Below are 26,636 nucleotides of genomic sequence, written 5' to 3'. Positions count from 1 at the left end.
ATGTGGCTGGGGCCCGAGGAGGTGCTGCTGGCCGGCGCGCTGTGGGTCACGGAGCGGGCCAACCCCTTCTTCTTGCTCCAGCGCCGGCGGGGACACGGCAAAGGGGGCGGCCTCACGGGTGAGGCGCGGCGGGGCTGAGGGGAGGCTCCGGCCCGGCCCGGCCCGGCCGCCTCGGGGCCGGCGCTGCGCGGGCAGCGGCGCGGCGCGGCGCGGCGCGGGGGGGGGGGTCCTGCCCTGCTGCCGTGTCCCCTCAGGGCCCGGTCCGGCCCGGGGGGCGCTGAGGGGCCGCCCCGTCACCGCGGTGCGGGTCCCATCAGGGCGGGGCGGGAGCTGCCCGCCTCGGTACGGCGGCGGCTGCGGGTCTGGGGGCGGATCCGGGGCGGGGGGGGGGATGCAGGCCCCGCCGGCTGGGGTGAGCCCGTTCCGCCTTTCCCCTCGCTCCTCCTCGCTGTGTGTACCCCCCGCAGAGCCCCCGCCGCGGGACGCCCTCGGTCGCTGTGGCAGCTGAGGGCGAGCGGCGGCCGCTGCCTGCGGCGGCCGCAGATGTGTCGGCGCCTTGCCCCGTCCCTCCGCCCCCCCGGCTGGCGCCCGCTTGCCCCCGCAGCCGGTGGGAGCGGCGGGCCGCGCCTGCTGCCTCCCGGCTGGCTCTGGGCAGCGCCTGGCGCTGCCGGGGCTGCTGGTGGTCGGGCCTCCCTCCGGTGCGGCTGCACGGGCAGGACAGGCAGCTGTAAGAGGGGTGGCCGGGATGATCTCCTCCTTCCCTTGTCAGAAAGGGCTTCTTTGTCATACTCGTGTTGCCTTGAATTCTTGAGGTGTTTTCTTTGTATCTTTTTTTTTTTGGTGTGGTTTCTCAAAATTTAGAGGATGTAAGTAGGATGTAGTTTTTAATTACTATCTGTATGAAAATTGCGCTGTGCTGGGGCCGGGGGTGAAGTTGTGTGGGTGCAGCCCAGTGAAAACTCCCCCTCTGTGTGTACGCCTGATAGCCATGTTTGGTGACAGAAACTGTTAAAATAACATAACTGTGACCAAGGCACAATGTTAACAACAACAAAAAATCCCCTCACTTCTAAAGCACCCCATTTATGCGCAAAATGCTTACATAGTTATGTGAATAATAAAAATGTGCCTTTTACATTTGTGAATCATGCACAGTTGGTTTCATGTAACCAAATACACTGACTACGGAAATGACGCAGCTGATAAACATCCTTAGCATATTTCATCTTTTCACAATATTCAAAATTATTTTGAATTACTCTGCTTTATGTAACATAACTTACCTCTGTAATTTTGCATGTAGGCATATAATTGTATTCTGGGATTTCCCAGGTTTTCACAAGAAGAAATGGCACCTGGTGCTGTTCTGGGAACATTAAACTGATCTGTTCTTAAATGGTTGAAGTTTTGAGCTAGTTTACTTCTTGAGCTAGTTTAGCTCGTGAGAGAGTCTTCTTCAGAGCTCCTACACGTTAAAAGCCACATGTCCTCCTTAGGGAGCTGTACATCTGCAAGTTGACATTTTAAAGTTAGAATGTAGATATTCAGCCAAGCTGCAAAGGTGTTTAAGTTGCTGTCATACTCAAGCTCTTAAACATGTCTTGTTACCAGTCTGTATGTCAATACTTGACATATTCGGTATTGTTATAAGAAGTATTCAAAATGACTATTTAATCCATATTCTGCCTAAAACTATACACAAGAAACCTGGAGCCAAAACTGAGATCCTGCTATGCTGGATACGTACATATTTGTTTTAAGGATTCCCAGATGAGCTTGCTATGGATGGTGCTTCTCTTGAAGTACATTCAGTGGTATATTCCTAATCTATTACTTGCCTTTGGGTAGCCAAGAGAGATAAAGGGGAGGAAGTAGCATGTTTCATGATAATGAATGAGATACGGGTGAGTACGGTTTGCTCAGACTTAGCCAAACCGTAGGGAGAAGAGCAGGGAATTGAGCCTGAGCCTCCCAAATGGTGATCCAGAGGAGCAACCATGCTCCCTCTCCGAGTTCTCCTGTTAGAAAACTTTTAATCATGAGGATGTTGCAGAATTAATTTGCATTGAAGATGGTCATAGTACATTATCTAGAATAACAGAGCAAAGTATCATCTTAGATATTTGATTTATGTAGTAAATAACCTTAATTGAAATAAATGGATTTGCTTTACAAAGTCTGGTGGCTGTCAGCATTTGTTCTGGAAGTGCCTGCTTTTTTATTTAACGTCATATTAAAAATATTTTAACTAATGTATTACCAAATTTTGATTCTCTGCCTTCTTACTTTGTTTCATCGAAGTACTTCTAGAAACATCACTGAAACCTGGAAGTACCAGTTTTCCTAGAGCTATTTGCTTCCATTTTGGATGCGTTATTTTACCTACTCTTTGTATAGGTGATGCTGAAAGATACAGTGTTGAAAACTCTTCTGTGTTTTAGTTTAGTAGGCTTAAAAATCGCTGTTAGCAACAGAAACCCCATAGAGGAAAATACATTTCACTTTTATTAGAAAACTCTCCTAGGAAGGCAGAGGATTATAATGAGATTTAGTAGACATTTAATTGCCATCTAAACTTTATCCGTTACCAGTGGGACTGGCTGTAGTTGGTTTATAGGTTATTTGATTGCAGTGACTGGATGTATGTCTCCATTTTCTCAACCAAGTGCCATTGCTCTTCCATCACAGCGTACATGATACGAACATGAGCATTTTTCTGTAGTGTTGATCCTGTATTTTTACTTAACCCAATTTTTTGTTTCGGTATTACATTGTTTTAATTTCTTTTTGCTCCTAGGTCTTCTTGTGGGAACATTAGACGTGGTTTTGGATTCCAGTGCCAGAGTTGCCCCATACCGTATTCTGCACCAGACTCAGGACTCTCAAGTGTATTGGGCAGTGGCGTGCGGTACGTATTGATGTGACTCTTGTCGGCGGCTGGATTTGTGTTGTTCTATTGTCTGTTTTTTTCAGATGATCAGTTATCCCACCTAGGAGTATTCTGTGACTGCTCAGGAAACTTTCTAGAGCTTCTGGTAGGGTAGTGGAAGATGCCAGAAGTGACAAAACTTCTCAGCGTTGTTTGAACTGTAGTTTAGGAACTTAAGGCTCTGTAAAAGCTTCCGTTTCTGCAGATGTTATGAATTTTCTTTCTTCCAAGGTGTATCTGTTTGCAAGGTCATAGCGAGATTGTTCAGAGAATAAAACCGTGATGATAAGATTGCTCTGGGACAATGAGTGTTGTGCCGAAACCTGCTTACCAGGAACACAGTACCAGATGGGAACGTGTAAGGTCATTCAAGGTGCCAAACACTCTTTGGGGAATCTCTTTACTGTCTTGATCCAATTTTTTTTTTTTTTGCTATTTCTCGCCTGTAACAGATATATAGATGTACTATCTCTGTAAAATATATTACCGTGATTTTTTTAAAAACATAAAGAATCCTCTTTTACTTGAGAAATGTAACTGCTGTATTAGAATATCATGGTACAACCTTCTAATATCTGGTGGTGAACTTTGGTTAAGGCTTTAGGTCCTACCGTTTGCTAAAGAGAAAATATCTTCAGACATATTTGTTAAACCAACTTTGTTTATAATAAGAATCTTCACTTCTCACTTTGTGGTTGAGACATAAAATCTGGACATGAAGTAATCATTTGCTAAGCCTGCAGATGTTGATGTCTTGTTTTCCCTGTTCCCATCTTCTCCCCAGGCAACCAACACAATATTCTCCCTTGCAGAGCTACTTAAATTCTGCAGAAGAGAAGTTGCTGTGTTTCACAGAAACTCATTTTGCCTCTTGAGGAGGGAGGAGGCAGAGAGGAAGAAAGACGGAAAACAAAATGGCAGGCCAGAAACTGCACAGAAAAAAGCAGAATATTTAGTGGCCACATACAGTGCAAATCTGAAATTTTATAGGATCTTGACACTCAATGAGTGTGTTATTTTTGTATGTTTTCAGGAGTGTTTAGTTGATATCCTCTATATCTCAGCTACTTTTAAGTAATACAGCATGGTAAAATGAGATGGGCTATATAACAGCTGAATGGAGTTTGATAAATTATTATACTGGAGTAAATATATTGTCTTCATCCAAACTAGTTTTTTAATCATATCTGGTTCTCGTTTTACTGTCAGAGTACTGGCATTCACTTAAAGTTATAAAATGTACATGGCTCTCTAGTTGAAAAATGCATATATTTTATTTACAGATACTCGTGGGCAGCATTCTGGTCATGCATGCAGCTTCGGCCTTTCAGCACTTTGTTCTTACAACTCTTTTTGTAGGAATTGCAGAATTTTACTCCGTCATGTATGTCATTCTAATGTTGTTCTTAGAAAGACGTCAATTACTGAGGCCTGGCTTATTTTAGCAATTTGTCTGCTGTCACTTGGTGAGAGATGCAGCTCATGAAACAAAACAGAACGCAAACTTTATTCCCCTGCCATTATTGCTGGACCTGTGGGTTTTTTCCACAACCAGTGCATCCTATAATTGATAATTCTGTGCTCTTAAAATAAGCCGTTTCATATTACTCAAAATCATTTATGCGTTAAAAACATTGTCAGATGGCTAGGATAGATGTCAAGTAAACTTATACACAGAGGCAAAGGAAAAAAATATTTGTTGTCTAATCCATTGGGCTGTACACGCAAACTCAAATTCATAGCCGTGCAGTCCTTTGAGGCAAGACAGCTTACTTGTTTCTAGTTTTTGGTTTCAGGTCCTGGAGTTATTTTTGCTTATGAAACCACAGATTAGCTGGCATTGGAGTTTGTGGTTAGGTATCCAACTACAAGTATGTGAAGACTATTTCGTTGCTGAAGCTGCCTCTTAAAAAAGAAAGGTAGAGCAATAGCTTTAGGGAACTGCTTGTGTTGTCTGCTGCTTTCTTCTTTTCCATCATTAACCACATGGAGGGGTCTCATGTACTCACAGAGAAATTGAATAGTGGGAGTCATGCTGTTAACATTTTTAGATATCCCACTGCTTTTGTCTGAAACTTCAGAAGATAAATTTGCTGGAATTTGGCAAAGCGAAACTTACAAATGTCTTTGATTTGCATTTAAACAGATTTCCTTTTGTCTGCATTTAACGATGTTTCTTATCTTGTTAAAAAAAATTGCATTGCTGTTTTTATTTCTTCTGCATTTTTTTTCTGTCCACAAGAGAATATAGTGATAGCCGTTGATAGAGAGGAAGAAATCTTTTAGTAAACACAAATCTTTGAAATAATTAATGGCAGCTAATTAAGGCAACTGTCTTCTATAGCAGAGTTCTTTAAATTGTTTACACAGTGAAGGTTATCCTTTGTGAACTCTTGTGGACTGTATAGTTGAAGACAACTAACTGATACAAGTTTTGCTGAGATGTTTTTATTTAAGAAAGCGAAGAACTTTCTGACGTGACTATTTCGGTTGCTTTTTGTTTTGGAATTGTATGCTCTCTGCTGACCATTGCCCATGGAAAATGGAACCTCTTTGTAGGTGTAAAAACTTCAGTTGTTCTGAAATTTCAAGGTTCTTCTGAAAGTTCATTATTTTTATTCTAGAATACCAGAAATTTGAGTACTTCTTGTCTGGAACATAAAAATGCTTTTTGTCTCAGGAAAAAGGTGTGTTTGGTGTGCACTGGCAAGTAGGATGATCTGTTGGTAGTGTGCTGATTATCCTTGGTGGCAGTGGAGACATTTCATTAGAAACATAATGTTGGTGTACATAACATATCCTTGACACGTATACAGTTGGTGTGTTTGATTTGACCTGATCACTGATAATTATTATTTTCCTGCTGTGAACTTCAAGGAAAAAAGACCTTGTTTTAATTTCTTTTTTCTTTGCTTTTCCCATCATCTTTCACCCCTTCAATTAGGATCATCTCGTAAAGAGATCACAAAGCATTGGGAATGGCTGGAGAATAACTTGCTGCAGACTCTATCCATCTTTGATAATGAAGAAGATATTACCACCTTTGTCAAGGGCAAGATACATGTAAGCGGCATGTTTCTCTGGAGGACTTCCAGATCGTGAGAAAGAATGGGGAGGTGTTTTTAAGAATTTTTTACCTGAGGGAGAGAGGGAGCAAGACCTCCATTGCAAAACTTCTCTCTGCTCCCTTTTCAGACATACATACATTTGGAATTGTCATGGAATGCATACAGTATTATCAGCATTATGTTACAGTCATAACACTGGACAAATGTATTTGCGGGGGAAAAGGTTATGAGAAGTAGATCTCAAGGAACAGCCTGCTTAGGATGCTCCTACTAATTAAAATATAATACCTCTTTAAAATCCTTGCCGATTATACCTTGGATGCAGAGAGAATGTTTAACGAGGGTTTGTCTAGCAACAAATAAGGGAGAAAGAATTCTAGTTTGCAGGCAATGTATTTGCCCTGCCATGATGGTCTAAAAAGCATCTAGGTTGTAAAGGAACTGCACCCCAACTTCCACTGACTTCCAAGACAGACAGGTGTCTCTGCTTGTTGTGCAGTTAACACACTTCAGATTCCCAGCCCACAAATTCTCCAGAGTAGAAACTTATAAATACAGTTTTTTATTGAACAGCAGCAATTTGAGTATTTTCCAGTACTCCAGTCAGATTTTTTGTGTTTTCTCTGTGTGTGTCTGTGTGTGAGAGAGATTGTGGTCATTTGTTTTTCCTTCTGGCCAGTCAAGATCTGACAGACTGCAGAGTTCTGCCCTTCCTGGCAGATGGATCTTCTTCCTGTTGAAGAAGCATGTTTTCAAGTGAAAATAGACTTTAGTTCTCCTGCAGGGTGTTCACAGTGTTACCAGGCCAGCCATGAGAAACTCAGTCAAATGTTAAACATGAATGCTTGCTGCAGGTGTTCAGGAGTAGATCTGGGATCATAGACTCCCAGACTACCTGACTGCTCTTTCTACATGTCTTTACTATTTCTCTAACGTGACAGGAGAAATGATAACTGCTGTGTCGTGTTTCTTCTTTCTGTCTTCTGGATTGCTGCTGTGACCTTTCGCTGTACATTATGTCTGTCAGCAGGCAAGTTCCCTTCCATTTCTTCTCTTTCTCCACCCATGTCCTTTCAGGGAATTATTGCTGAAGAGAACAAGAATGAGCAGCCCCAGAGTGAAGAGGATCCAGGTAAATTCAAAGAGGCTGAACTGAAGATGCGGAAGCAGTTTGGGATGCCCGAGGTGGAGAAGTTGGTCAATTACTATTCCTGCAGCTATTGGAAGGGGCGTGTACCCAGGCAGGGTTGGCTGTACCTCACTGTCAATCACCTCTGTTTCTACTCCTTCCTCCTGGGCAAAGAGGGTGAGTTATAAGCCTGCTAGTTGTTTTTCTGCCATTTCCCATGATCTTTTTGATGCAATTGATCTTTTGTTTGGACTTTTTTTTAAGCTGACAGCTTTTTCCTTTTAGGAATCCTTTGAGTCTAGCTCAATGCATAGGTCAGTCCTTGCACTCATAGGCACTTCAGTGATGTTTAGACTCAACGCCTGACTCATTTTTCAAAACATTTCTTAAGTTGTAGAAGTTTTACTTCAACTGGATTAGAGAACCAAGCAATATTTTTATCTTGGTGAGTTTTATTTGGAACCGCTGCCAGGACCCAGTATTTACAAAGCTTGAACTCCTGAGTCCAAAGCTAATTTGCTGGAAAGGAAGAAAGAATGAAAACTTGAGTAATTGTAGTTGAAAGCGTTTACTGGATGGGAGATAGTCCTTTTGGAACTGCATTATTTCTAGTCTAGTTAATCCCAAAGATTATTTCCAAGTATTTTTGGAGAACCCGGTAAAAGTATGAAGAAAAGAATTGCCCATGTGTAAGAGGGGAAAAATGCTGCTACATTGTGAGCTTACTTGCTGCTGAAGTTTAATTTTTTGTTTGTTTGTTGTTTTGCCTCGAATTGTAATAGTAGTTTGATTTTTTTCCCCAGTGACACTGGTGATCCAGTGGGTGGATGTAACCCAGCTAGAAAAAAATGCTACACTGCTGTTCCCTGAGTGCATTAAAGTAAGCACAAGGGACAGTGAACTTTATTTTTCCATGTTTCTGAACATCAACGAGACATTCAAGCTGATGGAGCAGTTGGCTAATATTGCTATGCGGCAGCTGTTGGATAATGAGAGCTTTCTACAGGACAAGTCCCTCCCAAAGCCCAGGAAGCCTCTTAAGAACATCTCTGCTTTAAAAAGGTAAATGTTTCCAGCAGTGAGAAGAGAAGACACATAACAGGGGATTGTAATAATAAATCTGCATTATTGTGTAGCTCCCAGGTGCCACTGGGGTTTTCTCACTCTAGGGGCTGCATCACTTATTTCAGTCATTAGCCCTCTTCCCAAATTGGTACTGAATTCACACACACCCTCGTGTCTTTCTCATGCATGACTAGGCACTGTCAGAAGGAATTTTCAACCAGAAACTGTTGAAAATCCTGTTTAAAAAAAAGTGTGAAAGAAGAAAATTGCATCAGCCCCTTTGTCTGAGTTGAAGATTTATAAAAAGTAGTATACATTTGTATTGTAATAAATCATCCTGCTGGGGACTGTTCTCTGCAGTTTCAGAATCTGATGTAACATTTAAGTTTCGCAGATGCACTTGCATATTTTATCTTGTATTGCAGGACATACCTTGTCAGTGAAGCATGTCTGAAGGCTGAAAGAGGAGTCAGATAAGGGGTGGCATCTCAGTTAGAGAAGTGAATACTAAGAATACACAGCACAGTCTGAAGGTTGTGATTGGAATGAACCCAACGTTAGTGTTTGAGTGGGTTTTTCAAGTGAGAAAAAAACTCTGGGGACTACTCTTTACTTTTCCCCAGAGACCTGGATGCTCGAGCCAAAAATGAGTGCTACCGTGCCACTTTCCGGTTGCCCAAGGATGAATGCCTGGATGGACATACAGACTGTACCTTGTGGACACCATTCAACAAGATGCATATTCCTGGCCAGATGTTTGTTTCCAACAATTACATCTGTTTTGCCAGCAAGGCAGAGGAGGCCTGTCATCTCATCATTCCTCTCAGGGAGGTGGGGATTTCTTAGCTGTACATTAAGACTACAGGCCTTTCTTGTCTTTTGTGTGCTTCTAGCTTTTGTGCAGTGCTTTATAGATAATGGAGAATCTGCTAGACCCAAATCGTCCTTGTCTTTGTCTTCTAGGTGACAATAGTTGAGAAAGCAGATAGTTCCAGTGTCTTGCCCAGCCCTCTGTCCATCAGCACAAAAAGTAAAATGACCTTCTTCTTTGCAAATCTGAAAGACCGAGATTTCTTGGTACAGAGAATCTCTGACTTCTTGCAGAGAACCCCATCCAAGAAACCATGCGGCAGCGACAGGGAATGGAAGTGGAATTTGGCCGATCCTGGTTGTGAGGTACTAAGGAAATAGCTGGGAGGAGCATTTGTCAACTTTTCAGAGTCATGCTCCTTACAGTGTGTTAACAGTGCTTGTTACCAGCAAATGATGTCTCTTTGTTAGACAATTAGCAGAGGAGGGAGGCGGCCTGAGCTCAGATGCTTTATGTTTTGTTCAGGAGGTTCCAGAGTTGCCTTCCAGCAGTCCACTTGCAGTTAGCCCCACGTCTGCTTTCAGCAATCGACCTGTCAACTTCTGTGCCGGGGAAGTGCCAACAGCCTCGCAGGGACTACTCAAACTCTTCAGAAGAGATTCCGAAGAGCTCTTGGGACCCAAAGGGGTAAATTATATTTTAACTTAAAACAATTAACTCTAAATAGTTTGCAGTAGGTTGCAGATTTCCTGTCCTGCTCGAAGACTCTGAAAATGCCTTTTGTCCCTGGTCAGTCCTGCAGTGTCACTGCTATGCCTGTCACAATGATAGTGCTGCATAGATGAAACCTGACCATCCGCTTACTTTATCAATACTGAGATACCTGAGGTACTTGACTAGAGGCTGAGAAATAGTGTTACTGTGCTTCTCGGATGTAAATTCATGTCTGTGAAGAACTTTTCTTCAGATCAAGAAAGCAGAGAACTGGTATCTCTGCTTGCTAGTTAATCGTCTTAGACTATGGTTGTGCTTGCATTTATGTAGAGATTTGCAAGATGTAATGCCATTGCACAGCCCACATTGTAAAGACTTGACTTTAAGCAAGGTCAGAACTGATTCAGAACAGTGTAGGTGAGCATACGCCCTTTTATTCAGCAGAAAGAAGGTTTTAACTGTCACAATGCATGTCTCTTGTGAAGTGTAGGCCTGAGTATACCCAGAAATCACCTGTCCTTCAAACATAAAAATGCATTAATCTGCTAAAATGGTCATATTTGTTCCTGTGAAGGCAAAGGAGAAGATGAAGGAGGAGTCTTGGAACATTCATTTCTTTGAATATGGGCGAGGGATGTGTATGTATCGCACTGCCAAGACTAGGGAGCTGGTCCAAAAAGGAATCCCAGAGAATCTTCGTGGAGAGCTGTGGCTCCTTTTCTCAGGTAGGAGGTTGTGCTGGATACTTCGACAGCTAGCAGGAGTAAGCTTTCTGCACATCTCAAAGGAAAAGGTATAAACCTTAGCTCATTTAATAAGAAATTAATCACAAGTTACCTCCACCTGAATGATACTTCATGGTGTTTTTGCCAAAGATGCAATGATTGTGTTCCTGAGATGACTTTCTTTACAAGTGTAGTAGCTCTTTGGCCTCCTTTATCTGCATTTCAGTGTTGGGACCCAGACTCTAACATGACGGTTTAACAATGAGTTTGTTACTATACTTTCATATCTATTTGTAGTTGGTGAGTTCATGTAGTGCTTCCTGGCTGCCTCTTCTCTGAAACTGTGGGCATAAAACCTGTATTTCAGAGCTCGAGAGGTGAAGCAGTATTTGTTTGTCGTTACAGGGGCTTGGAATGAGATGGTGACTCATCCTGGTTACTATGCAGATCTTGTGGAAAAGTCAATGGGAAAGTACAATCTTGCTACAGAGGAAATTGAGAGAGATCTGCACCGTTCTATGCCAGAACATCCTGCCTTCCAGAATGAGTTGGGAATTGCTGCCCTCCGGAGAGTCTTAACAGCTTATGCGTTCAGAAATCCAACAATTGGGTACTGTCAGGTAAGAAAGAAGTCTTAGACTTGTTAATCCTACACAGTGACCATGATTGACTTGGACTTTTTCTGCAGTTTTTTGTTCAGTTTCAGACTTCTCCTTCATGCTGTCCGTGTATGAGAGTAGGAAAGAAGTGGTAATGTTGCAAGATCTCTTAACTGTCCTTTGGATGCAGCATTTAAATAGACTTGGCACATTTCTGTTAGGTGTAATGACAGAGTCTTTTACTAGTTTTCCTGCTACAGCTTTCCCTAGTTCAGCAAAAACATCTTCTGGTTTCATTAAAAAGAGCAATTAAATCGAGTAAGTGATGATGCACATGGGCAGTATTGAAAACGAAGCCAGTTGCTGGTTTGTGAAACAATTCAGTGGAAATTCAGATTAATTTTGTGTATTGCTCTGGTATTAGAGGTTCTCATTATGTTGTTCTGTTATGACCAAATTGTTACAAAGCTTTTTACGAAAACTTTGAAAATTATACATAGTCACATTGATTAATGAAAGTGCTTGACAAAAAGTAGTTCTGTTAATTTGCTGCCTCACAAACAGGAACTGAAACAGGAAGGTAAATTGGCTCAAGGTCATCTGTTGACTCATATAGCAGTAGAAGCTGGAAATAGATGTGACTCTCAGTGACAGTTTTGCTGTATTCATGCATTTTAAGTTTAGCTGGTCTGTAATGACAGAGCTTTCATTAACATCTTCATGTTTCTCTCCTATATCTGCATATTTAACTCTGCCGGCTCGTAGGCCATGAACATTGTTACATCAGTACTATTGCTATACTGCAATGAGGAAGAGGCTTTCTGGCTCCTAGTGGCTTTATGTGAGCGGATGTTGCCAGATTACTACAACACAAGAGTAGTGGGTGAGTCTTTGTCAAATTCATGCTGGAGCCTGGATTTTCAGATACAGTTTCACCAGCATCTCTCAGGAACATTTTGTTGTTCAGAATGAATTAAATGTGATGCATTTTAAAGATGATGAAGCACAACCCTGTTCCCTTTAAAGTTGCAGGTGTGTGATGGAGACATAGGAAGAGACACTACAGGCTGCCAAGGTAGTAGTACTACCTTGTAGTGACAAGGAAGATGAAGTCACTAAAAATTGGTAGCAGGAGGGACCATTAGCAGTAAGGAGGCATATCTAGAAGAAAATTACTGGGTTATTTTTTACCCATGTGAATGATGTATTAAATCTTTGGAATAGGCTTCCAGGAAAGGTTAGTGAAAGCACCGCATCATGGGCTTTTAAAGTCGGTCTCTATAAAAGAGTATAGCTTGACATAAATACTGTAATATCAGTAATCTTCCACCCCTTCTTTCAGGGAAAATGCATAGCTCAATGAGAGATTCTGTTGCTGCATGCTCTGCAATATAGGAATAGTCTCTATCGAAATTTGTTGTTTTATTGAGAACAGAGAACAAATCTAAATAAATGTGTTAATTTTAGTTCTAATGTTAAAAGGCTTATATGAAATTAAAGTGAACTCACACTATTTTGTTTTATAATTTATTAGCTTGAGTATAGTACCATGATACCACCAATTCGAGTTCTACCATTGTTTTTGTTTGTCTTCCCAGGTGCATTGGTGGACCAAGGCATCTTTGAAGAACTTACACGAGAGTATCTTCCACAGCTGTCAGAAAAGATGCAGGACCTGGGAGTGATTTCCACCATATCCCTTTCCTGGTTTCTCACTCTCTTTCTCAGTGTCATGCCCTTTGAGAGTGCTGTCGTTATTGTCGACTGTTTTTTCTATGAGGGAATCAAGTTTATCTTGCAGGTGTCATTGGCCATACTTGATGCCAACATGGAGAAGCTGTTACAGTGCTGTGATGAAGGTGAAGCCATGACTATTCTGGGCAGGTACTTACTGACATTGTTCTTATTTATAACTGAATAATAACGGTACCCTTTTAGTCATCGTCTTTTTCTACCTAATTCTATTACATAGCAGGTCACAGAGAACAGTCTAGGATGAAACTTGAGCTCTAGAGAGGTTTGCTATTGCTTTCTACAACAGCTGAAATTAATTTTTGGCTCAAGTATGGAGGAGTCCCTTATTTCTGGAATTGTTTGCTTTGCAGTATAATGCATTCCTGCTTTTCAGTTTTAATTTGAACTCCAAAGGGTTGTTTATCTGAAATTCACAGAAGAATTCTGATCTACTATTAAGAACAGATCCTGGCAGGAATCGCATTCTAGAAACATAAAACTTTATCAAGCAGATATCTCCCAAGTTTGGTAAATGTAAGATGTTCTTGTTTGAAATGTGATTCTCTTCTGTGTGCAGCAAGATCTTCAGCTTACTGCTTGAAGCCCACTTTAAAAAGAGTAGATACCCCAAAAGTAGGGTGAAAATCAACTTTACTTCAGATACATTCAGGGTGGCATTGCAGGTTAGCTGGGAAAAATTAAATTTTCCAACGTGTTTAGATGAATGATACCAACAAGTTGGTAATGATGTATTTAGGATATTACTTCTTTTCCTGGACACTAATCCTGGAGTCTTACATCTGTTCTGTTTTGTCCCCACAGATATTTGGACAACGTAGTTAACAAACAGAGCATCTCTCCCCCTATTCCCCACTTGCATGCCTTATTGACGAGTGGAGATGACCCGCCACTTGAAATCGACATCTTTGAACTCATCAAAACATCCTATGAGGTAAGGTTCTGGCTTAGTTTTTGCCCAAGAGATTTTTCTCCACTAACATTCAGTTTTATACTTTGTGCAGCCTGAATTTGAACAGGAAACTCCCTGTGTGGTAGGGCCCACTGATTACTACCCGCTGTTGGTTATGCAGGTTGGCAGCGACGAGATTGCGCAAAGAAGTCTAAAAGCTATTAAAAGGGACTTCAGAGCAGTGGGGCGACTGGTTGAAGGATCGGTAGCACAGGTAGTGTTTTCCTCAATCCCTTCAGTGGCACAGAGGAACACTGAAAGGAATAGGAAAACGCACCTGTTTAACATGTGGCTCAGAGGCTGGTGCCATTCGTGGGATTTTGGGTTTTTTGACCATGGGGCGGTTTACACGGCACCCGACCTGCTGGCAGCAGATGGAGTTCAACTGTCCCCAAAAGGATTCTCGCTTATGAGTTGGCAAGCTTCATCGAGAGGGCTTTAAACTAGATTCAAAGGGGGAAGGGGATGAAATCAGGCTCACTGGAGATGAGCCTAGAGGTGGCATGCTGATGTTGGGGACTAAATTGATAGCCCAGCTTAAGTGCATTTACTCCAATGCACACAGCATGGGCAGCAAACAGGAGGAGCTGGAAGCCATTGTGCAGCAGGACAGCTATGATGTAGTCACCGTCACAGAAACATGGTGGGATGACTCGTGTGACTGGAGTGCTGCAATGGATAGCTATAAGCTCTTCAGAAGGGATAGGCAAGGAAGGAGAGGCTGTGCGGTGGCTCTGTATGTTAGGGAGTGTTTTGATTGTATAGAGCTCAATGATTGTGATGACAAGGTCGAGTGCTTATGGGTAAGGATGAGGGGGAAGGCAAACAAGGCAGATATCCTGCTGGGTGTCTGTTATAGACCACCCAACCAGGACAAAGAGGCAGACGAAGCATTCTGCAAGCGACTGGCAGAAGTCTTACAATCGCAAGCCCTTGTTCTTGTGGGGGAGTTCAACTTACCGGAGGCCTGCTGGAACTATAACACAGCAGAGAGGAAACAGTCCATGAGGTTCCTGGAGTGTGTGGAAGATAACTTCCTGACACAGCTGGTGAGTCTACCAGGGGACGTGCCCTGCTTGACCTGCTGTTTATGAACAGAGAAGTGATGGTCGGAGGCTGTCTTGGGCTTAGCGTCCATGAAATGATAGAATTCTCAATTCTTGGTGAGGTAAGGAGGGGGGTCAGCAAAACCACTAGAATGGACTTCCGGAGGGCAGACTTCAGCCTGTTCAGGACACTGGTTGAGAGGGTCCCATGGGACACGGTCCTGAAGGGCAAAGGGGTCCCGGAAGGCTGGACATTCTTCAAGAAGGAAATCTTAAAGGCACAGGAGCAGGCAGTCCCCATGTGCCGTAAGAAGAGCCAGCGGGGAAGATGACCGGCCTGGCTGAACGGGGAGCTTTTGCTGGGACTCAGGAGAAAAAGGAGAGTTTATCACCTTTGGAAGAAGAGTACAAGGATCTCATTAGTTCATGCAGAGAGGGAATTAGAAAGGCAAAAGTCCAGCTAGAGCTCAGTCTGGCCACAGTCGTAAGGGATAACAAAAAATGTTTTTACAAATATATTGACAACAAAAGAAGAGCCAAGGAGAAACTCCATCCTTTACTGGATGCGGGAGAGAACATTGTCACCAAGGATGAGGAAAAGGCTGAGGTACTTAATGCTTTCTTTGCCTCAGTCTTTAATAGCCGGACCAGGTATCCTCAGGGTATTCAGCTCCCTGAGCTGGAAGACAAGGATGGAGAGCAAAATAAACTCTCCATGATCCAGGAGGAAGCAGTTAATGACTTGCTGTGCCACCTGGACGCTCACAAGTCTATGGGGCCTGATGGGATCCACCCAAGGGTACTGAGGGAGCTGGCGGAGGAGCTTGCCAAGCCACTCTCCATCATTTATCAACAGTCCTGGTTAACAGGGGAGGTCCCATACAACTGGAGGATTGCCAATGTGATGCCCATCTACAAGAAGGGCTGGAAGGAGGATCCGGGGAACTACAGGCCTGTCAGCCTGACCTCAGTGCCAGCGAAGATTATGGAGAGGTTCATCTTGAGGGCGCTCACAGGGCATGTGCAGGACAACCAAGGGATCAGGCCCAGCCAGCACGGGTTCATGAAGGGCAGGTCCTGCTTGACCAACCTGATCTCCTTCTGTGACCAGGTGACCCGCCAAGTGGATGAGGGAAAGGCTGTGGATGTTGTCTACCTGAATTTTAGTAAAGCCTTTGACACTGTTCCCCACAGTATTCTCCTGGAGAAGCTGGTGGCTCGTGGCTTAGACAGGTGCACTCTTTGCTGGGTAAAAAACCAGCTGGACGGCCGAGCCCAGAGAGTTGTGGTGAATGGAGTGAAATCCAGTTGGCGGCCGGGCACAAGCGGAGTCCCCCGGGGCTCAGTTTTGGGGCCGGTCTTGTTTAATATATTTATCGATGATCTGGATGAGGGGATTGAGTGTTCCCTCAGCAAGTTTGCAGATGGCACCAAGTTTGGCGGGAGTGTTGATCTGCTCGAGGGTAGGAAGGCTCTGCAGAGGGATCTGGACAGGCTGGATCGATGGGCCGAGGCCAATTGTATGAGGTTCAACAAGGCCAAGTGCCGGGTCCTGCACTTGGGTCACAACAACCCCATGCAACGCTGCAGGCTTGGGGACGAGTGGCTGGAAAGCTGCTCAGCGGAAAAGGACCTGGGGGTGTTGGCCCACAGCCGGCTGAACATGAGCCAGCAGTGTGCCCAGGTGGCCAAGAAGGCCAACGGCATCCTGGCCTGTATCAGAAACAGTGTGGTCAGCAGGAGCAGGGAGGTGATCGTGCCCCTGTACTCAGTGCTGGTGAGGCCGTACCTTGAATCCTGTGTTCAGTTTTGGGCCCCTCACTACAAGAAGGACATTGAGGTGCTGGAGCGTGTCCAGAGAAGGGTGACAAAGCTGGTGAGGGGTCTGGAGCACAAGTCTGATGAGGATCAGCTGAGGGAGCTGGGGGTGTTCAGTCTGGAGAAGAGGAGGCTGAGGGGAGACCTCATCACTCTCTACAGTTATCTGAAAGGTGGTTGCAGAGAGGTGGGTGTTGGTCTCTTCTCCCACGTGACAAGCGACAGGACAAGAGGAAATGGCCTCAAGTTGCACCAGGGGAGGTTTAGGCTGGATATTAGGAAAAATGTCTTTACTGAGAGAGCGGTGAAGCACTGGCAGAGGCTGCCCAGGGAGGTGGTGGAGTCACCATCCCTGGAGGTGTTCAAGGAACGTGTGGACGTGGCACTGTGGGACATGTTTTAGTGGGCATGGTGGGGTTGGGTTGATGGTTGGACTTGATGATCTTACAGGTCTTTTCCAACCTTAATGATTCTGTGATTCTGTGAGTGTTCATAGCTTGAAGTGCTCAAGGAGTGCAGGCCCAAGCCATTAATCCTGCTGTTTGTTATGAGAAGAGCCTAACACTGTTGGCTGTTGTGGATTACAGTCTCCCCACCACCAGTGGAGACTAAAACGAAGACTGCAAATAAGTAAAAATTACAGGCCAGAGATTTCTTCCTGCTTTGACAAAAAAGTCTCCATTCTTACTTGTATGTGAGGATTGTCAGTGCTAGGGAGTTGGGGAGGGAAATTCAGGGTAAAAAATGTGAGGTATACTGCAGAAACATGGAAGCATCCCAGTTCTTGCGCACAGGAATCCTGTTCTGGGATCCACGTTATAGTAAAAGGAAGGTGACCCGAGAATAGTGCCAGTGCTGTTGAAATACCTCTGCACTGGTGAAGGTGTACCTTATTATTCATACTGAGAACAAACTCATAAGAAATTTGTATCTGAATGATGGAAGGAACATAGGCAAGATAAGTGGTATTTGACAGTTCTTCTCTGCTATGCTGTGGTAAATGTGGATTCATTTCCCTTTTTATCTCCTGTTCTTCATCCTGTCCCCTTCCAGCTGCTTACAGTCAGGCAGCTATCATTTTGCTGGGTATTTTGTTTGTTTCTTCGAATCTGCCATCTCTGTTTGTTCTCAGTTTCTTTTATAAAAAAGAGTGTCACCAAATCAATCTTACTTGTCTGACCTAGTCAGTAGAAAAGCCTGTTAACTTTTGTGTTTCTAGCTGAATTTCATATGGGTCCTATTAAAAAACCGGGCTGAAGGGAATGACAACCGGTCTATTCTCTTATGTCTGCCACAGTACAGGATCTGTATTTCTGTCAATCCTTACAGATGCTTTTTCACCTGTTCTTTAGAAACCTCTGATGTTGGATTTCTCATGAATTCTGAATGACTTCTCTTGCAGGACAGGGGAATAGAGCTCAAGTTTTTTCTCATCTTTTTGCTGCTGGTGAAAGGCTTCTAGGGGTTTTAGATCATCTCTGAGGGGATAGTACACTTGTTAAAGAACATGTAATTGAATGGGGATTGTTCTTTCTTTAGGAGATGATGTTGACCTGGTCTGCTTCCTTTCTTGTAGAAATTTAGCAATCTGAAGGCAGATGACATTGAACAAATGCGTTTTAAACAAAGGCTGAAAGTGATCCAGTCGCTGGAGGATACAGCCAAGAAGAGTGTGGTATGTGAATCCCAGATTGAATGAGCTACCAAATGGCATATTAACGGAATGTGTTTTGCTGTAAGCATCTAGAAAGTTTGCCCTGTAGCAGACCCAGTTTTAAGTGACTTAAAGAATTGCAGTTAATTTGAAAAAAATGGATTTACTGGCTGGAATACTGGATTTTCAGGTTTTTTTCTTCACATGGTTCTAATTAATCTAATAAAATGGATTGAAGTGCTGGAGCATGATTGAATGAGGTATTTGGCATGGAGGGAGATAAAAAACACTTGTAGGTCTTCTAGTAGTCTCCACTGCCTAGCACTATCTGTTTTACTACTTGCCTAGTATCTTTGAGAAAAGCTAGCTAGCAGATAATTATTTTCCTGCCATTTAGAGAGTATGCTAGCACATTAGGGAATTTTACAGAAGGGTTCATGGCCAAAGGGGAGTATCCACATCTATTGCAATTATCTCCCATGTCCTAGGTGGAGAACCTCATCCCTGTGGTTCTTTCACTGTTGTTTTTCAATGCATCTGAGTCAAACATCTGAAGATAAAAACAAGAGGGAGGGGCCACACAGTCTGCAGAGTCAGGTCTGCACAAGCAGGAAATAAGCACAGTAATTTTTTCTAGCTGCTCAAAATGTCAGCAGTTTCTGCTTGGCCAGAAACTGTCTTCCTGGCCTGTAATCCATAGCAATGGGAGGCATCGGAATGGTTATGTTTTCCCTCCCGTCCTGTGTCGTATCTCCTTGCACTTGTTCTTTTCTATGTTACACAGATTTTTTCAGTGAGCCATATTTAATTTTTCTAGCTTTGAAATAAGTTGTTCACTCTATTTTCTCCCCAACTATAGGTTCGAGCTGTGTCTAGTGACATTGGTTTCTCTATCGAAGAACTAGAAGAGCTGTATGTAGTGTTCAAGGTAAGAAGCTGGAGTGAGGAAGAATGTGTTCTGGCACAGAGAGAACAAATATCAAAATAAGTTGAAAGGGAAGCAATGACTTTGATTCTTAATCCAACCTATCAGAAACAGATGTTGCATTCCGTTATACATGGTGCCAGTGAGACTGGCCCTATTACTATGCAATTGATTATTATTTTTTTTCCAAAGGTGGCCAAAACACGTTCACAGTACTTGAATGATACTTATTCAGAAAGAGATTGCGGAGGCAATGGAGAGGAATGTCACATAGCACTTAGAATAGGGAGCTAGGATTGACTATAACTCAATTTTTATTCTAAAGTTTGCCATTGACTTGCTCTGTAATTGTGACAAAATTACTTAAGTGCTTTGCCTCTATTTGTCAATGTATGTATTTTTAAGAGAGTGATATTACCCAACTGCATTTCCCAAAGTCACTGCAAACTCAATTGCACTGTGCTATAGACTCAGAAAGAGAGACTTAGTTCTAAAACCTGCATGTTCCCTTTGCAGTAAAGCCTGAGTGTCATTTCATTCAAATCTGAAATAATGTTTTTTGTATTTTTCACTTAAAATGTTCTTTGTGCTTTTCGTGAAATCCCTGTCTCTTCCTTCATTTCTTATTATTTTGTAGAGAAGTAACGCTAAGAATAATGGGAGAGATAAACAGTGTGTCCTGAAATGTCTCTTCTCTGCTTACTCAATGCTATTCTTGAGCTATAACAAAGTCTCCATTCCTGTTGATTGTTGTAGTGTAGTATAATCTGACTTATTAATCCTTTCCCTCCAAAGGCAAAGTATCTGATGAGCTGTTACTGGGGAAGTAATCGTGCTGCAGCTGCCCGCCGAGATCAGAGTTTACCCTACCTGGAGCAGTATCGCATAGACATGGAGCAGTTCAAAGAGCTGTTCATCAGTTTGACCCCCTGGTCCTGTGGCACACACACGCCTGTGCTAGCAGGGCGTTTATTCCGGCTTCTGGATGAGAACAGGGATTCTCTCATTAACTTCAAGGAGTTTGTGACAGGGATGAGTAAGTGGTGCTTTTGGAGATGATGGAATATTGCAAAAATTGTTTCTGTCCTTTTCCAAGCCGAGAACTAAAAGGAGATAGTGATGTTCGCATTATTGTGAGGGGAGGGTGGCAGCCTTACAGGAAGCCTCAGGCAGAAAAATAGATGCCTTTTTTGCTGCTAGGCAGTCTCCTGTTTTGCGAAACGATAGGTGGCAAACCAACAAGATGCAGCTTTGCTGTGAATTTCTTTACTGCTTCTGCACAGGGCTGTGTGCAGTTATCGTTTCCTCACTGCATGTGAACTCATTCTGTTTTGAGCCTGTGAGCAGAGGGTGATTCTTTTATCCTAAATGCTATTTTTCTTAACTTTTTTTTTTTTTCTTCACAGGTGGGATGTACCATGGTGACCTCACTGAAAAACTCAAAGTACTTTACAAACTGCATCTGCCCCCCGGTGAGTGATTGCTTTCATGTATTGCTACTATTGAGCACGATCTGTTCTGACATGCAATTGAAAAGGGATGCCTCATGAATTTTGCTAATGAAGTGGGTGATACTGCTGTTCAATTAGCTTAGAGATCTTAATGTTTCCTTCTCTGTAAATACAGCTCTGAATCCAGAGGAGACGGAGTCTGCTTTGGAGGCCACAAGTTACTTCACAGAGGATGTTACAACAGAAGGTAATACAACACTGCTGCCTTTACCTCTCAGTTTGGGCAGGAGTTGCAGCACAAATCCATGTGCCGTGAATAGTGATTTTTTGCAAGGCATGGTCTCGTGGTGGCAGCATGTTAAGATGGCCAGTGTGTTTGAGTTTGCTGTCTTTGTTGCGTGATGGGAAAGAAGTTTGGAGCTTAAACTGCTCGGTGGCCATTTCGTGCAGGACACAGCACGCTCTGAGGCACAGTTACAGACTGCTGAAGAGGAGCAGTGTGCTTTTACCAGCCCCTGTCTCCCACTATGGTTTAGGTTTTTCATGCAAGTCTCATTGTCTCTCTTCTTGTTTTTGTTTCCTTCTCTGTGTCTGTCTATGTCTGGCCTTTTCTTCTGTTTTATCTGGGATATTGTCCCCTCAACCCCTTTTTCTGCTGCTCAAGTATCTCCTTTTGTCTCAGAGCTGGATTTCTGCCTGCACTGTGAGTCTCAAGGTTAGTCCATGGATTATGTGCATGCATTGAGCATGGTTATAATGCTGATATCATCTGCCAGCACCAATGTGCTATTTCAAATACTCTGAAGTTCTTGCTGCTGCTCCTTTCTCATGACACTCCTACTATGAATAAAGTGCTCTGAGTAATTAGATACCTTTCAGTATATTCTACCTATTGTGTTTCAATCTTGGTCAAAATAGGTTTTGTCCAGCTTCTTTCAGTGGAATTTGTCTCACCCTAGAAACTGGTGGGGGGAAAATACTCTCAGAGCAGACTGTGGGGTGTGCTAGGCTTGCTGGCCTGGATAGATGATACCTGTGCCTCCTCCACAGTCTCCTAATTTAAAGGAATAAGGCTGCATGCCATTGAATTGTAAAACTGTTAGTAGACTAATTTACTGTATTTCTTAAAATATAATTTTGGGGATTGTCAATTACAAGATCAAAGTATGTCATTTGTGGTAAATGTTTTCCGAAATACTATAATGCTCAAAAAAAATCTGAGTAAGTAGTTGTGCTGTTTGGTGCTAGATGGCTAACTTAACAGTCTGAGTTGAGCCAAGATTTCCTATAAAGTCTAGTGACAATATAGGAAACCAGAAGCAAAGTTAGTGAAGTTAGACTCTGCAAATTACTCCCGAATTGTCAGTTCAGTCAGTGAATAATGGTGAGTGTAGATATTAGTCATACATGTGCTCAGCAGTGGTTTGGGTTTTTTCCATTCGTTATCTTGCTTTGGATAACTGAACTTCTTTGTCTTTAAGCCATCACATTGCTTAGCTGTCTTTCTTATCTGTGTTTCACCCTTTCTTTTAAGAGTTCTGCCCTCTACCTCAGCCCTTCAACCAGCTTTTTCAGTGTGGCTTTTCATCCAGTTCATCTTGTCAGCCTCTTGCTTCCATCCTGTTCTTTTCACTCCTCCAAATACGATGTGGGAGTGTGAGGTCTAACTTCTATTAAATATATTCTTGTATGATTTTAATTGGTATGTGAGTTGTCTTATGTTCTTCATGTGTTGTATTGTGAAAATCAGCTATTAATAATTCATTTATAATTCCACATTTTTTTAGAAACCCAGGAAGATAAAGGAAGGAGAAGTGAGAATGGTCCAGAAAAAGGTAATTTCATCATAAATAGACCACATTCTAGTCTTGTCTCTCTCATAATATGAACTGTTCATTGTCCTTTGCTGTATCAGGGAGACCTTTCAAAGTGTCCCTTGTGGACAGAGGTAAAGTGGGATGTGAGCTGGGAAATAAATCTCTCTTATGCCTTACTGCTCTGACTCTTTTACATACCAAGATCATAACATTTGTAAGTCATGTTTGGTAAGTTGTCAACTCATAGAGTTCATTTATGAGAAGTCAAGCTGATGCAGCAGTGTTAGAATTTTTGCTCTACTGAGCTGGATCAGATAAACCAGCAGACAACAATGCAGCCTTCCTGGTAGATGCTTTCCTGAACCATCAATAAAACCTGCTTCCAGCATGATTTTTGCTGGCACAGCATTCACTTCTTAAGTCTGAAACCATTAACCACCTAACAGTAATGGCTTGATCTTACCTTGCAGAGGAGAAAGGTACCAGTCCACAGGACTATAGATACTACCTAAGAATGTGGGCCAAGGAAAAAGAGTCCAAGAAAGAAACCATTAAAGATCTCCCCAAAATGAGCCAGGTAAGAAGTTAATGTGAAGGTTTCCAGTTAAATGACTGGGAGGTTAGTGGGGAATTCAGCAGTATGTGCAGCATTTTGCCAGCATACTCAGTCCTTGCCTGTGGATTCCCCTGCTGTTCTGGTCTGGGGAGCTTTAGAAGCCTCTAATTCCAAACGTTTGTGTTGAATTGCTCAGACATGGGCAAACTGCTTTGTTTCCACCAATCAAATTTATTTTAATATCTCTGCCTCCCAGACCAATTTTTCCTGTAAGAACTGCAATCTCTGTTTTCCCTCAGTGCAGTATGTTTCAAATATGCCATCAGTCATACACACTTGGTTGGCTTTTTTGGTTTTGCATTGCCTCGAATTACAGCTGCTTGGTGGAGAGCGAAGAATGTGGTTACAGGAAAGAGTCTGATGACTGGTGGGATCTTTTCTGTCTCTAATTTCCTTGATGGCTGCTACTTAAACCAGTTTGGAAATACTTAAAAGCTAACCACAGAAGAGTAGCAGCACAGAACTAAAACTTTAGGTTTTCTCAGATGTGAGTATGTGAGTACTCTGTTCGTCTGTCAGCAAAAAAACCCTACCACTATTAAATTGCTAGCTGTGTCTCAATTTAGCCGCTATGGCAGAGAGAGAAGATTTTGCCTGTATTGGACTGTTCTGAATTAGTACAATAAATTGCCACTTACTTGGCGGGGAGGCAGATAAACAAGGAGTCAGTCAAGATGGTGCCTGTTGCTTCATCTCAAGGAGCACCTGGATGACGCTTTTAGTCATAGGTTTTGGTTTAGGTAGTCCTGCGAGGAGCAGGGAGTTGGACTCGATCATTATGGGTCCCTTCCAACTTGAGATGTTCTGTGATCTGCCACTGTCAACTTGCCTGAAGTATGATTTTTTTGGTCTTTGTCTTTTAAAGGAACAATTCATAGAGTTATGCAAGACCCTTTACAACATGTTCAGTGAGGACCCGGTGGAGCAAGAGCTGTACCATGCAATTGCCACTGTAGCCAGTCTCCTTCTGCGAATTGGGGAGGTTGGGAAAAAATTCTCCAACAGGCCCATGAGGAAGTCTGAGGACTGCAAAGCAAACACTACCCAAGATCCTGTGAGTGAAGAGGAGTCACCAACATCTGAACAGAGTCAGAATTCAGCAGTGGAGCAGCAACCCCAGGCTGACCATGAGGACAAAACCTGTGGATATGCTCAGCCTGAAAAAGCACAGCAGGAGAACCTAACTCTAGGAGATGGATCAGGGGAAGGACAAGGCTCTCCTTTACAGCTGCTATCAGATGATGAAACCAAAGATGACATGTCCATGTCTTCCTACTCCATGGTCAGCACCGGCTCCCTGCAGTGTGAAGACATTGCAGATGACACGGTCCTGGTTGGTTGTGAAGGCAGTAGTTCAGCTGCCAGGTATGGTAGTACCATAGATACTGACTGGTCCATCTCCTTTGAGCAGATCTTAGCTTCCATGCTGACGGAAACGGCCCTTGTAAACTATTTTGAGAAAAAGGTCAACATTCTGCAAAAGATCAAAGATCAGAAGAAGGTAGAGAGGCAGTTCAGTTCATCCAGCGACTATGAACTTTCCTCCGTGTCAGGGTGAACTCAAGAAAGCAGGAATTGTCTTTGGGAGATAAAACAGGGAGATAATGAGGCAGATGGCAGGATGGTTTGGTATTTTGTGTTTGGGGTATTTTTTTGTTTAATCAGAGACCAGTAACTACACAATTACACAATAGATTCCAATCAATAAGGGGCTTCTGACAGTGACTGTTTTGTGTAGGTGCTTCTTTGGCTACTCTGGCTGACAGAATTATATTTACATTCTCAAGAGCCATTAGAACCTGATAGCCCCTGACATATAGAATTACCACCATAAATTATGCATGTCTGCCTTTTGCTGTCTTTTATTTTAATGAAGTTTTATTTCAGACGATAACTGCTCCTTGCCTGCCCTTGTTTGCTGTAGGTTCTTGGGTAACTTGCACAGCAGACGCAGCCTGGCTTGAAACCACATTCAGCTCTGGCTGCCCATCTGAAAGCTAATGCAGTGTAGTCAAGTGCTATAGGACCCTGACCTATAAATAGTCTTGTAAGTTCTTCAGTGCTGTTCTGTGACTCAGCAGCTATAATGCAAATGTGCCCCGCTGCTCCCAGCACCCTAAGGTCTAAACACAGACATTTCTCAGATCTGCAAGTTTCTTTCAGACGCGATTTGGCATTTTCATAGTGTATGAGCACCTTTTTTTCTCCTTCAGCATTCAGGAGTTTTCAGACAAACCTGGTTTGCTAGCATTTGCTTTTCTAATTCTTTGAAAGCCATTGGTTTTGGTTGGTCTGGGAAGCCACAAGCTCCTTGACTCCAGTGCGGAAGTAATATTAAGTCAATCAATGGGCTCATGGCGGTTATAATGAGGAAATACATTCCTAAAGTAGAAGTCGGTGAATCAGCCTCGGCATTATGGGGCAGCGGCACACTGATCTGCTGGACTTTCCCTGTTGGTACAGAAAACATTAATTGTTTCTTGCTGATTCTCCGTTTTTACCAGCTAGTGATGGGCCCAATTTTTAGGAGAACCCCTAAGAATACTCTGATCGGTCAGCCCTCACAAATGCTTGGGGCAGGAAGATGTGCAGGAGTGTTGTGCCGCCTGCAGCTGCCCAGTGTGTCCTTTCTGAACATCTCTTGTACAAAGAGTCTAGCAATGGACGTGCTCTTAGAAACTACTACGCATCAAAGGGCATTCATACCTAAAGCGGAAGAATTCAAAGCATTCTCAAAGCAAACTCTGCCATCAGCCCATTATGGGAAACCTGAATAGGCTAGATCTCTTTCCAGTTAGAGACAAAATAACTGGGAGACTGAGTGACTGCTCTTTTAAATCAATTAAGACCGGAAGAAACTAAGAGTTCGCCTTCTGGTAGTAGGGCGTGCGCTCCGAGGAAGGAGAATTAATGCTGTTCCTACAGATAAATTCATCTCAGTACGCAGGCATCTGCCTTGCAGGGCCAGAGCGAGAGGTGCTGCTGCTCGGCCAGAGCAGACCCTGCACTGAAGGCAAGGTTTGCTACAGCTTTTGGCTGGCGTTTGGAGTATTAAGGATGGGAAGGACACGTATGGTTGGATGTTCCTGTTTAACACTACTTGGTGTGCTACTCAGTGTTAATTCCTCCTTGTGACATTCTCTGTATTCACAGCTGGTACATATTTCTCTGCCTCCTCTGCCCTATATCACTGGAGAGCAGCCATTAGTAAAACTGCTTTTACTAATTATTCAGTAATTTATTGTAATTTTTTAAAAGTACAAATAATACATGTGATTTTACACTGTCTGTCTTACCTGTCATGTACTCAATAAATGAACCAGAATCCTACAGGCAACCTTGACTGCCATTTATTTCTCTGAGCTCATGGAATATTGCTTGTTCTTTGTCCATGGTGGTTGTCTAAAAGAAAAGACTTGGAGTGACTAGAGTCTGACTTTTTTTTTTCCCTTCTTTCTTCTTTTTCTTTTTTCTTTTTTCTTTTTCTCTTTTCTCTTTTTCTTTTTTATGTCTTTTTTCCTTTTTTCCTTTTTTCCTTTTTTCCTTTTTTCCTTTTTTCCTTTTT

General features: G+C 42.9%; 1 protein-coding gene across 3 annotated transcripts; it reads left to right on the top strand.

Moving 5' to 3' along the window:
* Positions 1-26,402, top strand: TBC1D9B (TBC1 domain family member 9B). 3 transcript variants are annotated; one of them, XM_059825195.1, is made up of 23 exons: positions 1-118; positions 2,798-2,908; positions 5,874-5,992; positions 7,075-7,303; positions 7,930-8,188; positions 8,815-9,022; positions 9,155-9,367; positions 9,528-9,689; positions 10,291-10,441; positions 10,847-11,061; positions 11,806-11,923; positions 12,639-12,924; positions 13,597-13,726; positions 18,185-18,283; positions 19,122-19,190; positions 19,983-20,223; positions 20,594-20,659; positions 20,814-20,885; positions 21,303-21,353; positions 21,948-21,962; positions 22,438-22,473; positions 22,926-23,032; positions 23,937-26,402. In XM_059825195.1, the coding sequence occupies exons 1-23, from the start codon at positions 1-3 to the stop codon at positions 24,627-24,629; spliced, it is 3,768 nt and encodes a 1,255-aa protein (XP_059681178.1). In that variant the 3' UTR covers positions 24,630-26,402. The 3 variants fall into 3 exon arrangements, with proteins under 3 accessions (XP_059681178.1, XP_059681177.1, XP_059681176.1); XM_059825194.1 differs by lacking the exon at positions 21,948-21,962 and adding an exon at positions 21,868-21,879 and having other exon boundaries at positions 22,426-22,473; XM_059825193.1 differs by lacking the exon at positions 21,948-21,962 and having other exon boundaries at positions 22,426-22,473.
* The last annotated feature ends 234 nt before the right edge of the window (positions 26,403-26,636 follow it).

This window comes from Gavia stellata, chromosome 16 (genome assembly GCF_030936135.1).
Source record: "Gavia stellata isolate bGavSte3 chromosome 16, bGavSte3.hap2, whole genome shotgun sequence".
Taxonomy (NCBI): domain Eukaryota; kingdom Metazoa; phylum Chordata; class Aves; order Gaviiformes; family Gaviidae; genus Gavia; species Gavia stellata.
The sequence above is the reverse complement of the archived record's forward strand: the minus strand, read 5'-3'. Positions and strand labels throughout refer to the sequence as shown.